Source organism: Alnus glutinosa, chromosome 4 (assembly GCF_958979055.1).
Source record: "Alnus glutinosa chromosome 4, dhAlnGlut1.1, whole genome shotgun sequence".
NCBI lineage: Eukaryota > Viridiplantae > Streptophyta > Magnoliopsida > Fagales > Betulaceae > Alnus > Alnus glutinosa.
Window position 1 is genome coordinate 1,415,488 of NC_084889.1, and position 13,846 is coordinate 1,429,333.

The 13,846-nt window shown below is 37.6% G+C and overlaps 3 protein-coding genes across 3 annotated transcripts; 1 reads left to right on the forward strand and 2 right to left on the reverse strand.

Annotated features, from left to right (window-relative positions):
• Nucleotides 1–1,663: 1,663 nt before the first annotated feature.
• On the reverse strand, nucleotides 1,664–5,306 carry LOC133866865 (uncharacterized). The gene is made up of 5 exons (XM_062303520.1): nucleotides 4,737–5,306; nucleotides 3,633–3,726; nucleotides 2,891–2,928; nucleotides 2,651–2,786; nucleotides 1,664–2,317 (listed from the first exon to the last, which is right to left on the reverse strand). The coding sequence occupies exons 1-5, from the start codon at nucleotides 5,076–5,078 to the stop codon at nucleotides 1,902–1,904; spliced, it is 1,026 nt and encodes a 341-aa protein (XP_062159504.1). The 5' UTR covers nucleotides 5,079–5,306; the 3' UTR covers nucleotides 1,664–1,901.
• Nucleotides 5,307–7,559: 2,253 nt separating this feature from the next.
• On the forward strand, nucleotides 7,560–9,633 carry LOC133865237 (homologous-pairing protein 2 homolog). Its single transcript, XM_062301601.1, has 6 exons — nucleotides 7,560–7,697; nucleotides 7,788–7,813; nucleotides 8,380–8,647; nucleotides 8,853–8,923; nucleotides 9,028–9,216; nucleotides 9,297–9,633. The coding sequence occupies exons 1-6, from the start codon at nucleotides 7,670–7,672 to the stop codon at nucleotides 9,393–9,395; spliced, it is 681 nt and encodes a 226-aa protein (XP_062157585.1). The 5' UTR covers nucleotides 7,560–7,669; the 3' UTR covers nucleotides 9,396–9,633.
• Nucleotides 9,634–10,441: 808 nt separating this feature from the next.
• LOC133865236 (uncharacterized) lies at nucleotides 10,442–13,719 on the reverse strand. Its single transcript, XM_062301600.1, has 5 exons — nucleotides 13,319–13,719; nucleotides 13,118–13,221; nucleotides 12,803–12,974; nucleotides 11,506–11,628; nucleotides 10,442–11,405 (listed from the first exon to the last, which is right to left on the reverse strand). Exons 1-5 carry the CDS (start codon nucleotides 13,502–13,504, stop codon nucleotides 10,686–10,688), a joined length of 1,305 nt encoding a protein of 434 aa, XP_062157584.1. The 5' UTR covers nucleotides 13,505–13,719; the 3' UTR covers nucleotides 10,442–10,685.
• Between the last annotated feature and the right edge of the window lie 127 nt (nucleotides 13,720–13,846).

Genomic DNA, 13,846 nt, shown 5'->3' on the forward strand with positions numbered 1-13,846 from the left:
AAGTGTGTAAATCACAATTAAACTCTGCATGGATCATCAATAAGTTTCAGATTCAATAGTAAATTTTAGTATCACGCCAAAAATGTTCATTTAAAAGTGTGGGGATGAAAGTGCATGTGTATAGAGATTTCTCTCTAAAGAATTATGTCACAGGGAGATCAAGTGTACTTCTACGGTATGTCTCCTGCAGGAAGGCCTTGTCGTTCAAGTGAGAAACCATGGACTCGTTTAGGACCAAAAATGTTATCGCCCATGGCAACTCAACCTGGTACTACAACTGTTTTCTGCTGTTCTTCGTTCTCTTATCAGATGCCCAGTTTCAGACCCTTCAAAACCTTACCTTTCGTCATGCCTAAAGCATTTTTTCGACATTCATGCACCATTCTTGACCCAAAAAACAAACCCATAAGAAGAAATCAAAAAGTCACTTTTTTCTGCAGCCCCAGAAACACTTACAGCTGAAAACGAAAGTTTAACCTCCACAACCTCAGAAGAACTTAATCCCTCCCAAGAAATTGAGGTCCAATTCTCCCCCTCTCTTTCTACTAGAGCTTATGCATGTAAGCGTGTATTTGTGGTGTGATCGAGTATGTGTTATTGTCTGAATTTTGTGGGTTCTTGAACTTTTAGAAAGCTGAGGTGGTGGTGAAGCCAATGGAGCCATGGCTGGTGCTGAAGTTCATATGGATGGAGAAGAATATATATTGGTCATGGTCTATGCTACTTTTGGCCCCGGAACGATGCCTAGGGGGAACTCAAGGCCACTTCAGAGAGTAAACCATGGATACTCCAGAAGAAAATGATTTTACTTCTTAACCAGGCTACGAATATCGTCAACTTGTGGCAGCCGGGTGGGACTCTATAAACGTGTAAATGTAGGGAATACTTTGCCTCATGGGGGAAAAAGTCGGGTTTGGACAAGTTCAAGAACATTTGAAATTTTAATTATTTTTATATCTACATTGTTCCAATTGCTTTTCTGCAATTCTGCCAAAGTTTATCCATTAATTCTCGAGCTACTCCCCAGTAGAGGGTCACAGATATAGCTTCACATTAATTCAAACGATAAAATGAGAGCGAGAGAGTTTTTAAGAAATTCACCTATTTGAGCAGATTTCGAGCAGTTTGTCGACCTGTTTGGATATATGGATTTTATAAGGGCTCTCTCACATTTTGAGCAGCAAATCGTTAGATTCGAATTCAAGAATTGCATTGCTTGATATTGCTAACATGTCTTGAGTATCTGGTCATCTTGATTACCCACATAAAGTGTTCTTTCTAGTTTTGTCCCCTATCTTAAATTCTAGTTTCGCCCTTGCCCGTTATGATTAGGACACGTATCTCATAATAGCACACGAGGAACATGTCTTAATTCCAACAAATCCAACTCCAACTAGAACTGAACTCAAGCCGAGACCGCCAATACAAGTGGTTTTTGCTTCTTTAGGCTACAAGCATTAGTTATTACTGTGATGTCTCTAAAACAAAGTACTAGCAAGTTATGTAAATATATTTGTTAATGTGTTTTGGAAGTGTTTTTTATTTTTTGTTTGAAAAAGTGTTCTAACGTAACATAAAAGTGAAAATGATTTTAAGTATATTGTGAGTATTTTGAATTGTTTGTTAATGTTTTTGTTTTGAGAATAGAAATGTGCCATATAAATAAGTAAAGTTGTTCCAATCTCACATATCTCCGTCAAGGAATTGACCTGTAACGACCCAGAGAAAAGTGTAATTCAGGTTGTTACATGACAAATGAATGGAATTAGGCTAACACAAAAGCACTCACTCCTACCCTGCTTTCCTTTTCACACGCCAAACACAATTCAAATTGTGTTAACTGTTCACTAGCTGTATATATAGCTCACTGATATTCAGAATTGACTCGATATTACATGAAGCTAAAATTCGTCATCAAGATTCAAACAGAGAAGGTAAGCGATTAAGCCAACCACTGGGACAAATCTTAGATAGTTTACTATACCAGCTTTGCTTTTCTGAACGTTTTGAAGGTTGCCACCTATCAACCAAGGCTGGAAAATTGTGTAAAAACATATATCCCAAATGAAGGCATAAGCCAGCCTCTCTGATCCCAGATAATTGACCAAGAATTCCCATCTCTCTCCTATGCTCCCAAAATTGCCTTCCATTCGACCAAAGAGAGCCCACAATGCAGATATGAGACATATGCCCCCACCAATCAGTCCAACAATGGGTGCACCATTTGTCATCACAGAGCCCAGCTGAGAGCGCTTGGTTAGAGTATAGTCTGCATCTGACTCATTCAGCCGGATAGCCATGTAAGGTATCAGAAATGCTGCAATCAAAAGAATAATGGTGATACACGGTTAATAGGGCGCTTTAACCTGACTCTACTAGTTTTTTTCTGTCCTTCAAAAGAACTGACCCAATAGTAATACCGTGTTCTTTTATTTTTGACATCATCCAGATCACCATAATTTAAAATTAGCTTGTAGGAACCTTAACCGAGTATGATTAGCCCAGGCCTGGGCACCACTAGTTCAAATTTAAGCAAATGGCAAAGTGTGCTCGTAACCTACATAATTAAGCCAGTCTAACTACTGGTTAAATATAAGAATTTGTGGCTAGAGAAAAAGAAAAAAGCATGAGAATTTGTAAAAGAGCATACTGTTTGTAAGGAACATCTGTAGGCCCCATAGAACATCCAGAGAGCCCTTGTATCTGTCCCTCTTACAATCCGTGAACAGCAAAGGAGCAAACATGAATGTCCACCCGATAACAAAATTGAATAATCCTTCAGAAACCTGATGATGGGAAAACGGCCCAATATCATAAAAAAATTTAGATCTATAAGCATGGTGGCAAATGATGAGTGTCAACCAAATTTACTTTTCACTGTGATTCTTACCGGGTGAAGAACTGGGGCATCAATTGGATAAATGCCAACTACTCTGCCAGAAGGTTTATTGCAGAAATTAACGGATCAAACACAATAAGAATTTGTTCCATAAACCAAAAAACAAAGAAATCAACTACTACTTTTGCAGAATATGATATAGTCTACAGAACTATTACCAGCAGTAAATCAACTTTCAGCATCATATGCATGCTTTTTTAAAAAAAATAAAAAATAAAAAATGAAGAGTTGTATATGCTGTTTTCTTATAAACCTATCAAAACAGCCACCAAACTGCCTATCCAGAGATCCCATACGAACCGGTATTATGTCATTATGTGTGATTGCAGTTCTCCTAAGTGCAATGAAAACATGAATTTTTCTTTCCACATACACATTAATTTGGGAGCATCCGGCTGTCCAAAAGATTCAATGTTGATGAAGTCCTATGTAACAAAATGAGGTCTAGCATCCTTCCAAACACCCCAACCCCTTTTTCACTTCTCTTTTAAAAACAATGAAACATTTCTGTTCATCTCAAAATTATGAATATCATATGTGCAATCATTATGAATATTATAGTATAAGAAACAAAACTATCTCCAACATTAGGACAAGGTCTCATTATTGACAATTACTAGGTCAAAAGAGTTCCTAATAGTAGCATCAGGAATCCATCATAATTGAGAGAACACCCACAAATTGAGAAGATTAACATCACAAAATGGGTATAAATAAGAATTGTTGTACATACCAGAGTTCATAAGAGGTAAGATAAAGAAAAAATTGAGAGAAAGGCCCACAAGGGAGTGTATTGTCTCTGAACTAATGGCCCACACAGGATCTCCCTGTCATGATACAAGCAAAATTCGAGACTTAGCGTCAAATTGAAAGTTTGTCCAATCTATCTTGGTGTTATAACACAGCAGAGAATGAAAAGTTATGCTTGACTAGATTTCCCAAAAACAAAAGGAAAAAAGAAAGAAAACAATTTGACAGAAAAGTTTCTTGGGCATTATATACCTTATCAAAAGCATTAATACAGCCATGCTACATCAGAAGATTCAAATATTTAACAACCTTGACTAATGGAAAGGGATTTTTTTTTGCCAACGATCGGTAAAGGGGGTTAAGTGTGACAGTTGGTAATTCGTGGGAACAACGTGTAAATAAGTGATAGTTGAATGCGGTTAACTGTAATCAACCCTTTAATTTTTTATTTTGTTAAGGAAATAAGCAGCTACCTCTGCAGAAGCAAAAGAGAATTCCATCCACACAGGAGTTTCAGTTTCACTTTATTTGGTATTTCAGGGCTACTCCAAAGAATTTTTTCCATTGCTCGGCTTCTTTCTAATGTTTGGAATAGGATCCTGGACTTTTTTCAATTCAATAGCAGGCCTGGTAGCTACAATGATGAGTAGTTTTGGACAAAAGGGGATGCAAGGGAAAAGCTTTGGATTGCCATGGGCTGCACAGCCTGCACTGCACAGACCTTATGAGCTGCAAGTATCAAGCTTCAGAGTCCAATGACACAGAAACATATGTTAAATATCGTTTTAGTATCTATGATGGAATGAAGGGTTGCTTTAAAAACGCAAGTGTGTATCGAATCAAGCCTTGGGTGTTCGACTTAGTTTGCTGTCTCATTTGAGTCCCACTTTCATTGCCATTTCTAAGGGACTTCTTGATTGTTACATTGGATTATGCTTTGTTTTGAGCCTTGTACACTGCTTTCTAATTTATGCTTCTCATTGTACTACGCTAAATCACAACGCATTGGGAAGCATCATTTCAAAACACACAAATGATTTCAAAATCCGACAACAAATGCTTGACAAGCAATTGGGAAAGAGCTTACTGGGGCATAAGGAAGCAAGAAGAGCCACAAAATGTAGACTCCCTCGGCGACCCACAGAATTATTTGCAGCACACGCCGTGAATTGTCGTCGTCGCCCTCTTCGGCGGATGGCGTGGCGGCGATAGTAGGCTTGCGGCGAGCAGCGTGGCACGCTGAGGTCCTTATATGATTGGAGATGAGTGGTGGTGGAGTTGTAGCAGGCCACGTCTTAGCGTTCGAGGACGCTTGTGAATGTCTTGGTTTGGGAAATCGGGAGTGAGAGAGTGAAAGTGAAGGTTTTGAGCCAAAGGAGGAGTAGTTGTTGCAAAGCAAAGCTTGGGACGTCGTCGTTACGGTCGTCATCGTTCCTGAGGGTGGGAGAAAACAACTGCGTGGTTCAGCCACGAACGCCTAATTCAAGATTTGAAGACGAGTTCTCTTTTCGAAATTTCGTGGTTGATGCCGGGGTGAACTTGTACTTTGGGCCTTTGGGGGTTGGATTTCTTGAAGGAGCATATTCGTTAAAACGGTGACCGTTTTGGAGGGAGATCTCCTCTTAGGAGGATTTCTATTATTAATAAATCTCCTCACCTGATCGAAACAAACATATCCTGCCCACATCCATGGATAGGTAATAGCCCGCCATGGGCCACTGCTCGGTGACAGCCGCCCACTTTGCATCTTAGGTCTTCTTTTTTCTTTTTCTTTTTTTTGTGTAAAAATTATTTACAATTTTAAATACGAAGGCATAGTTATACTTTTATGTAAATTTCTGTTATTCAGTTTCTGAAAAAAATAATGGAGTTTTAAAATGAATCATGTTGAGAAATAAAGAAAATTCATGCAACGAGGGGAAGGCTCCAAGCCTCCAAGTGTACAGAACAGGGCAAATTGTGAAAAGTAATACGAATCGAAATATGTTTTACTTTTTAAATTTTAATTCTTAAAAGTGATTTTTAAATGATGCGTCACATTTTTTAAAATGATAAGCCACGTAAGATTGTGACACATTATTTAAGAATCAATTTTAAAAAAAAAAAATTAAAATCTATAGCACTTCTCACATGAAATATGAAGGTGCCAAATGCAATGAAAGATATTTAAAAAAAAATAAAAAAAAAGCATGCAATAATCCTTCTCCCAACGAAATAGAGCATTGCTTTGAGCATATTTTATAGAGTTGTCCTTCAACTAGAGATTTTCGGGAACCGTGTGGAAAAAAGGTCCAGAAAAATAATGGAGGTGTAAGAGACATTTTTCTTATAAATGTCATGAAGAAGATGTTGGACAGATGTAATAATGATGAATATGAGTTTGAATACGGTAATAGGCTAATAGCGAAGAAAATTTTGGTTTAGGAGAAATATAAATAGTCGTATATGGTAGCGAGTGATCGACAAATAATATTGAGGAAGAACAACATAAATAAAAATAAAAAATAAAAAATTTCCCGCCAAGAATCTAAAAGATGAATTAGAATGTGTCAATTGATTCGCTAAATAAATGTATAAGCATTGACATCATTGTGCAGGATCACGAGGGTTATGAAATTGCAACTAGAAGCAGAATCACTTTTATGCAATAGAGCTTGTTGTGGCATAGGCATTGGCTGCGTTGCATGCAACAGAATTTAGTCGTGATTTAGAGATACAACAAATCTTTTTAGACGGCGACGTTGCTCAAATTGTGAATTTTGTGAAAGTTGCGTGATGAAATTAGAGTGAAATTTATCTATGTTAGGAAAGAAATTTGATTCTACCCAAATGAGCCAGGATCGTGGCCCATTAAGACTTACCAATAGGCTTAGAGATCTGCCGTAACTACGTAAAGATCAAGGAGGGATAAAAATAGATATCAAGTCGGTTAAACACCGACTTGACATCTTACAGCGACCATAAAGAAAGTCCAACGTCGGTTAAATACCGACTTCACATCTTATAGATGACCATGAAGGAAGTCCCACGTCGGTTAAAAACTGACTTGGTTACTTACAAGTGACCATGAAAGAAGTTCCATGACTCCCCGATATCAAGTCGGTTAAAGACCGACTTGGCAATGATCGTGAAGAATATGTCTCAGCCCCATGATCCGCACGAAACGAAGGCGACCCCACGATGTCAAGACGGTTGAGGACTGACTTGGCAATAATCGTGGAGAATATTTCTCAACCCCATGATCCGCACGAAACGGAGGTGGCCCTACGATCTAATGCCAGTTGAGGATTGACTTCGCAACCTTTGCGGAGGTTGAACCACGACGCCACGATCCCAAGCGTGCTAAAGGCCGACTCGGCAACGGTCGTGGGAAGTACACCTCAATCCCACGATCGAAATAGTCGACACACTCTCCGGATCTGACACGTGGTCCAATAGAAGAATCGGATCGCTCTAAACATTTTATGTATAAAATACCTCACGACTAAACAGGTAAAGATTAGATTGCTCATCGTGATTAAGAGTGATATACACTTGAGATAATATTGACAAAATCATCGGAGTGGGATTGTCGGACTCCCCCCCGACGTAGTCTTCTATTTTGCAGGACAGCAAAGATAGGCTCTTCCAGGTCTTCAGCTACCATACCAAAAACTGTTCTAACAATCTATTTTTTTTTTAAAAAAAAAAAAAAATCAATTAATTAATATGATATTTTTCTTTAGGGCATGTAATAAATATAGGTGAGAATTAAAAATACATGCTGAAAGAACCATTTCAATTTAATAAACTGCTTGGGAAGAATTTCATTAAGCTCAGTTTGGCGGGGGTAAAAAAAAAAAGTCCTAAAACAAAACGTTTTAAACCAGCAAACGGTGTCGTTCGGCTCAGTAATTCTCCTTCCCATGGAAGCTTCGTCCTCGCCAAACAGAACTCTTTTTCTACTTCTTTGGAGAAGGAAAAAAACAAACAAAACGTTTCAGAAAATTTCCCGCCTATTTTCTTTAACTTTCCGATCAAATGGCTCCCAGATCCGATAGCACCGAAGGTACCGCAACCTCTCTCTCTCTTCGAATTTTCAAGTTATTTTACTTAACCTCGATGATTTTCTCAAATATCTTTATAACTTTTTTTGCAGCTATCGTTCTCAACTTCGTGAACGAGGTAAGCATTTTCTTCAGCCCTCTATCAAGACGTCTGCGTTTAGGCCTCATTACTTGTTTTCCCTCTTCTCTGAACCTCTAAATTTACCTGCCAAAGTTTGTATAATCCCAATAATTTTACTTCGGGAAAAGAAACGATTGAACCTCTAACTTTCCGAATTTCTTTTGTTCTCTTTCTACTATTTTTCGCTGTAGCCAAACGAGGCATAACGCTCCCTTCTGAGTCTTAGGTTAGGTTTTCCATTCTTCCGCGGCTGAGGAAATTGAATCTGTAATTCCGCTTAGCTTACTCAAACTAATCAAATGCCAATACAGTAATTTCCTTGCAATCTATTTGTTAAATTTGATTTTCATATGTATATTTGATATACATATGAAAATCAAATCTAATTAATATATATATGATTTAGAATATTAATTAAATGATTAAATTTATTATTAATTAACATGGTATCAAATATTATAATTCTATGAGTTATTGTGAGCAGAGTAGCATAGACATCAGGTATTTACGCTTTCATTTGTATCTTAGTTTCTGTTATATATATTTTTTTTTTTCCTCTCCAGCAAAACAAGCCATTAAATTCTCAAAATGTGGCGGATTCGTTGCAAAAGTTTAATCTCAAGAAGGCGGCAATTCAAAAGGTGCTGGATGCTCTGGCTGATAGCGGGCAGATTTCGTTCAAGGAGTATGGTAAGCAGAAGATATACCTGGCCCGACAAGACCGATTTGACATTCCAAACAGCGAAGAGCTTAATCGGATGAAGGAAGAAAATAACAAGCTTCAGCAACAGCTTCAAGAGCAAAGGAGAGCAATCAGTGATGTCGAGGGAGGTACCTTCTGCGCACCGTTTTTATTTGTTTCGTAAGAAGTGATCTGGGTGTGTTAGTCTTGGTTATTTGAACATGTTAGCTCTGGATTTAAGATTTTGTTTTTTGAACTTTAACTTTCATGAACTTTAATGTGGAAACAAAGATATTTGAGGACAAGGTCTGTCATGTCATGTAAGGTGACAATTTAAATACGCCGTTGTTGCAGAGATTAGAGCTTTGCAATCAAATTTGACACTGGAACAGATACGCGACAGAGAAGCCAAACTGAGAAGGGAGGTAAGTTACGTGGATATTTTTGAAGCCTTTTCCATATTGAAGTGGGTAAGATATATCTTCAAAGAAGTATGGGACATACTTATGAGCTTTTAGTTGTGTATCAGGTAAAGGAGATGGAGGACAAACTAGACAAATTGCGTGGAGGAGTTACCCTGGTGAGGCCTGAAGACCGCAAGGCAGTTGAGGACATGTACTTGGAGAAAGTAAGTCATTGGAGAAGGCGTAAAAGGATGTTCAAAGATCTATGGGATGCTATAACCGAGAACTCACCCAAGGATCTCAAGGAGTTTAAGGTTATATACGTTGTTTATGTCTAGTAAGCATCCGCGTTTAAGATTGCTGAAGTTTCTAATAGTTGTACAAATTTTTGCAGGAGGAACTCGGGATTGAATATGATGAAGATGTCGGCGTAAGTTTGCAGTCATATGGCGACCTGGTGCAACGTGGTAAGAAGCGTCCTAGAGGCCAGTGATTTTATGAAGTGTTTCATCCTCGGTCAAGGATTTAAGGGTATAAGATGTTTTCCTAGAGGAAAATCTGTTGCAAAAGGAAAATACATGTAAATTCTGCATGCTTCTAAGATCTAGATTTCTCATAGGTGTTGCGCGCTAAACTATTGTTTTACAATGATGCATAATATGACAGTTCAGATATTATCACAATTTTAATCATAAGGCCCCATGTACTTCAATGAAGAAAAATGATCAATTATGAGCGATTCCTCTGTTAATGTACCCTGTGATGACCAATGAGCTTTAACTTTTTTCTAGAACAGAAACTTAACATGACTTGTAATGTGCCTTAGCTAGTACATAATTAGATTGTTCTGCACTGATGCCCATGAAGTCACTTATAAACATTGAATCTAGTCTTTGAGCACATGCCTGTCATGTTGCTTGACTATTACATAAGTTTCAGTTGATGAAGATGTTCTTGTGTAAACGGATGAACTATTCTAATCTGAAGTGGATTTTAGGCCGTGCATTGACACTCAAGAAGGCACTTGCAGTGATGGGATCTATTGTGTTCTTTTGTTTTCTGCTTTTGTTAAAACTATTAGGATCATGTGAAAGCTGTAACTTCTGGTTCATGGGGATCACCGGGATTTCACATTGTAGCACACAACACACTAAGTGCCTCTTAACACACGCTGAGTACAAGTTAAACTTAAAAGCCTTATAACTGAGACCGGTTGTGCCATCTGCACGTGAATGTATCTTTGGTAAAATCTGTGTTTTCTTTTAAGACCGTAAGTAGGCTTGTAAATGAATTAGTGCAGACAGCCTATTGTTTTAGATCTTGTAACAAGCATGCATGTTGCAATACCAGTGCTGAAACAGATTTTTGCTGCCTTCTTGTACACATATAGGAAAATTGACTCTTCTTTTGCCTCATGAGATACCTACGGTGCCTGACTTGCTAATTAAAGAGCATGTCTTGATGAACATTAAAGTAAATATCATTTCAAGACGACGTGTTTTATCTAACATAAGATAAAGATAAAATACAGAGTATAAATAAAGGAAAAATAAACTCACACACTTGTTAACTATTTGAAATAGTAATTTTCAACTCACTCAAAAACAAAAAAAAATGAAAAAATTAACAGGCACTTGCAGTCCAAATGATAACACCAGTATACATTTACGAAAAATTTATGGAAGAAAAATAAAGAAAGCTAACATAGACTCACTCGATCGATTGATATTGCCACAGCTCTCAAACTTGCAGAATATATATCAAAATATAGTAGGGCGCCTTTTCAGTATCCGCGAACTTGTTTAGTCCTGACAGATATTGGTCTTTTCTTTATGTTTATACGATGTGCACTATGCGCCCCAGATCCTTCTGCAGCATGTCCTATTGGGTTTCCAAGGTCGGATTCCACCTTTAGGCCAGCTTGAAACCGTGAAGGAATTTGCTTGTGAGACGGTATGCTGCTTTGTTCATTCTCAGTCTCATTATCACTCTCATCAAAATGCAATGACTTGTCAAAAGGATCACCCTGACCTATCACATCATCTGAGGATATTGCGATCACCATCGAAATGTCTTCTGCTGAATCTGAGCTTGAAGCAGAGATTGACCTCTTCAATTCTGCTGCATTTTTATGTTTCATTTCTTCAGCTCGATATTCACTGTGCATTTCTTCATTTACTGATTTAGATCCGTGCATGTTCAATACTTTGCCTTGTCCAGTACTGGGACTACCCTGATCATCAGGATCATACGGTTCAGATCGAGAGAGTTCCACTGCAGCTCTTGCAGCTTCTGCTGCATAAGCAGCCGACTCAAATGCTGCTTGAGCTGCGTCAGCTACATCCCTGTATTTTCTTCTAGTTTTCATTGAATCAGAGAACCCATCATCTTTTTTGATCTCTTCATGCGAAATACGCAAATTATCCCCAACCTTGGTGCTGCCTGAATTGGCAGATGTGTTCGGCTCAGGCTGGTTTTGCTTCTTGTTCACGTCCAAGTTTTCCTGCATACATATCAAATAGCAAGCCACACGCCATGTGAGCAGTTGTCAACATTTTAATTAAATTATTGTACTATTTCTCTTCAAACTTCAAACTTCATACCTCAGTCGAAATGGAATCAGCTTCCTCAAGTTGCAGAACGATGTTGTTCTCGGATGCAATTTCTTTGAGCACTTTCATTCTGCTCTCCAAGCTTGGTTGCCTGGTTGATAGTTTATTTATCATCTATAGGAACCCAACACAAATACAATACTACATGTCATAAAACTGTGATAAATTATCTAGCTAGATAATCTGGGGAAAATTTTAGAATTATCTTGATGTAGGCAAGAAAGCATATTTGCCCATACGAACTCTTATATAGACCAAAACTTTAGTAATTTCATCACCTATCTATGGTTTTACCATATAAAAATAAATAAATAAATAAATAAAATAAAATAAAATGGTACGAATATCTTATTCTAGAGGATGCTAATTTTTACAAATATTTTTTTTTTTTTTTTTTCTTCTTCTTTTATTTATTTATTTATTTATTATTTTCCAAATGAAGATTGTTAGAGCATTCCTAGCTAGTAGCTATTTTGGTGAATCAATTTGATGAAAACACTAAAAAACTACTCACAACAACCTCACCACTTTAACCAAAAAGTTTTGGTGAGTAAAAATACGAATTAATTTTGATGAATAATATTCGTTCACCAATTCTCTCACCAATTTTGTTTTTCTCTCACATGATCAGCACATTTTTTTCATTTTTTCTCCCATTTTCTTCTCCTATTTTCCATCTCTCTCACACGATGATGCCCTTATTTCATGGACATGAAGATTTCTTTATACCTGACATAAACTTTGTGGTTCTTTCATTTATCTTTTCTTTCTTTCTTTCTTGAATTTGGTTGAGAAGCAAATGAAAATTTCTTTGAATTTCTTAGCGATGATCTAATCTCAACATGAAGGTGTATGGTAGTTTGTTGTATAAAATGATTAAATAGAGAAAGAATAAAGAAATTTAAAAACATTATTTAAATGAAATAGTGATAGTGAATAATTAAATGGTAAGGTTGCTGGAAAAATTTTAAAAAGTAGCTCACAGATAGAGAAAAGTAATTTTTAGTTACTTTGATGAGTAAAATTTAATGAAGATACTAGGAATGCTCTTATACCTTGCATTGTTTACCCCACCTTAACTTCTATAGTAAAGATGTAGCCATATTCTTGTGTCCTCTATTTTTCTCTATGTTTCAGCTCTCTTTTACATTTTATGGCCTATGTATTTTTGAGAAACTTTTTGCTTTTTTGTAGAAGCATTAACAAACAACTTCAAACACAAAATAATCAAAATTACTTTCATTTTTATGTTAAAAAAAAAAAAAAAAAATCATCTAAAAGGATATACCTTAAGATTTACTCCACAGTTGTTGCGTAAATCAATGGCACGAGCAGCAAACTCTTTACCAAAACGGGATGTAAGAGTAGAACGAATCTCTTGAAGCTCTGGGAAATCCCCGACTCTGGAAGCCGCATAGATCAAGCTTGAGATTGCCTCCTTCAGTTCATCGGGGCACTCTCTATACAAAAAAGAAGCATGACCATAAAAAAGTTGACCAATCACTCCATCAATAAACAGAAAATAAAAATGCGCGCCACAAAAAAACAAAGGAAAAAAAAAAAAAACTTTATCGGAAAAAAATGTAATTTTTTCGACATGTACCTTTCTTGTTCAACGAGGTGGAGCCTCTCAATCAGAAGATTGCAATAGTCCTCTATCATAACGTACACATCGAACATATTCTGTTCCTTGATCACATGCTCAACCTGTAAAAAGGCAATCGAAACTTTGTATACCACCCAAAGACTAACAAAATAAACGAAGATAAGTTACATAGTCTCTTCAAGAGTTAACCAAGCTTACACGAAGAAGAGCACGGTCATGGCTACCCAGCTGAAGGAGCTGAACGACGTCGGACCGGTCTTGGGAGCACCGGACTTTGCGCTGGTTCTTGAAGACGGCGAGGCGAGAGAAAGCGAGAGTGATAACAGGCTTAAACTTGGAGGCCTTGAAGGTTCTACCCAGAAGAGCATCAAGCTTCTTTCCCATGCCTGCTGCCTGCTCAATGAGATCAGCCGAAGAAAGTGGCCGGTGTTGGCAGGTGCAAAGGGATCGAGATCAAACGAGAATGAGAGCTCGATCTGTAAGCGCACGAAGAAGGCAAAAGAGACCTGGCTCGTTTGCTCCTTTATGTGATGACGAGAGAGAGAGAGAGAGAGAGAGGTGGGGTCTTTATCTCTGACTATATACGTAATACGTGTGTATATGAGCTTTGGCTTATGAGCGAAGTCTTTCTCTAGGAGGAGCTAAAGGAAACGGAGGTCTGAAAACGCGGTTGGTACGTCAACTTCGAGGAAGAATAGAGGATGGTTCCACAAAGGGGGGCCATCT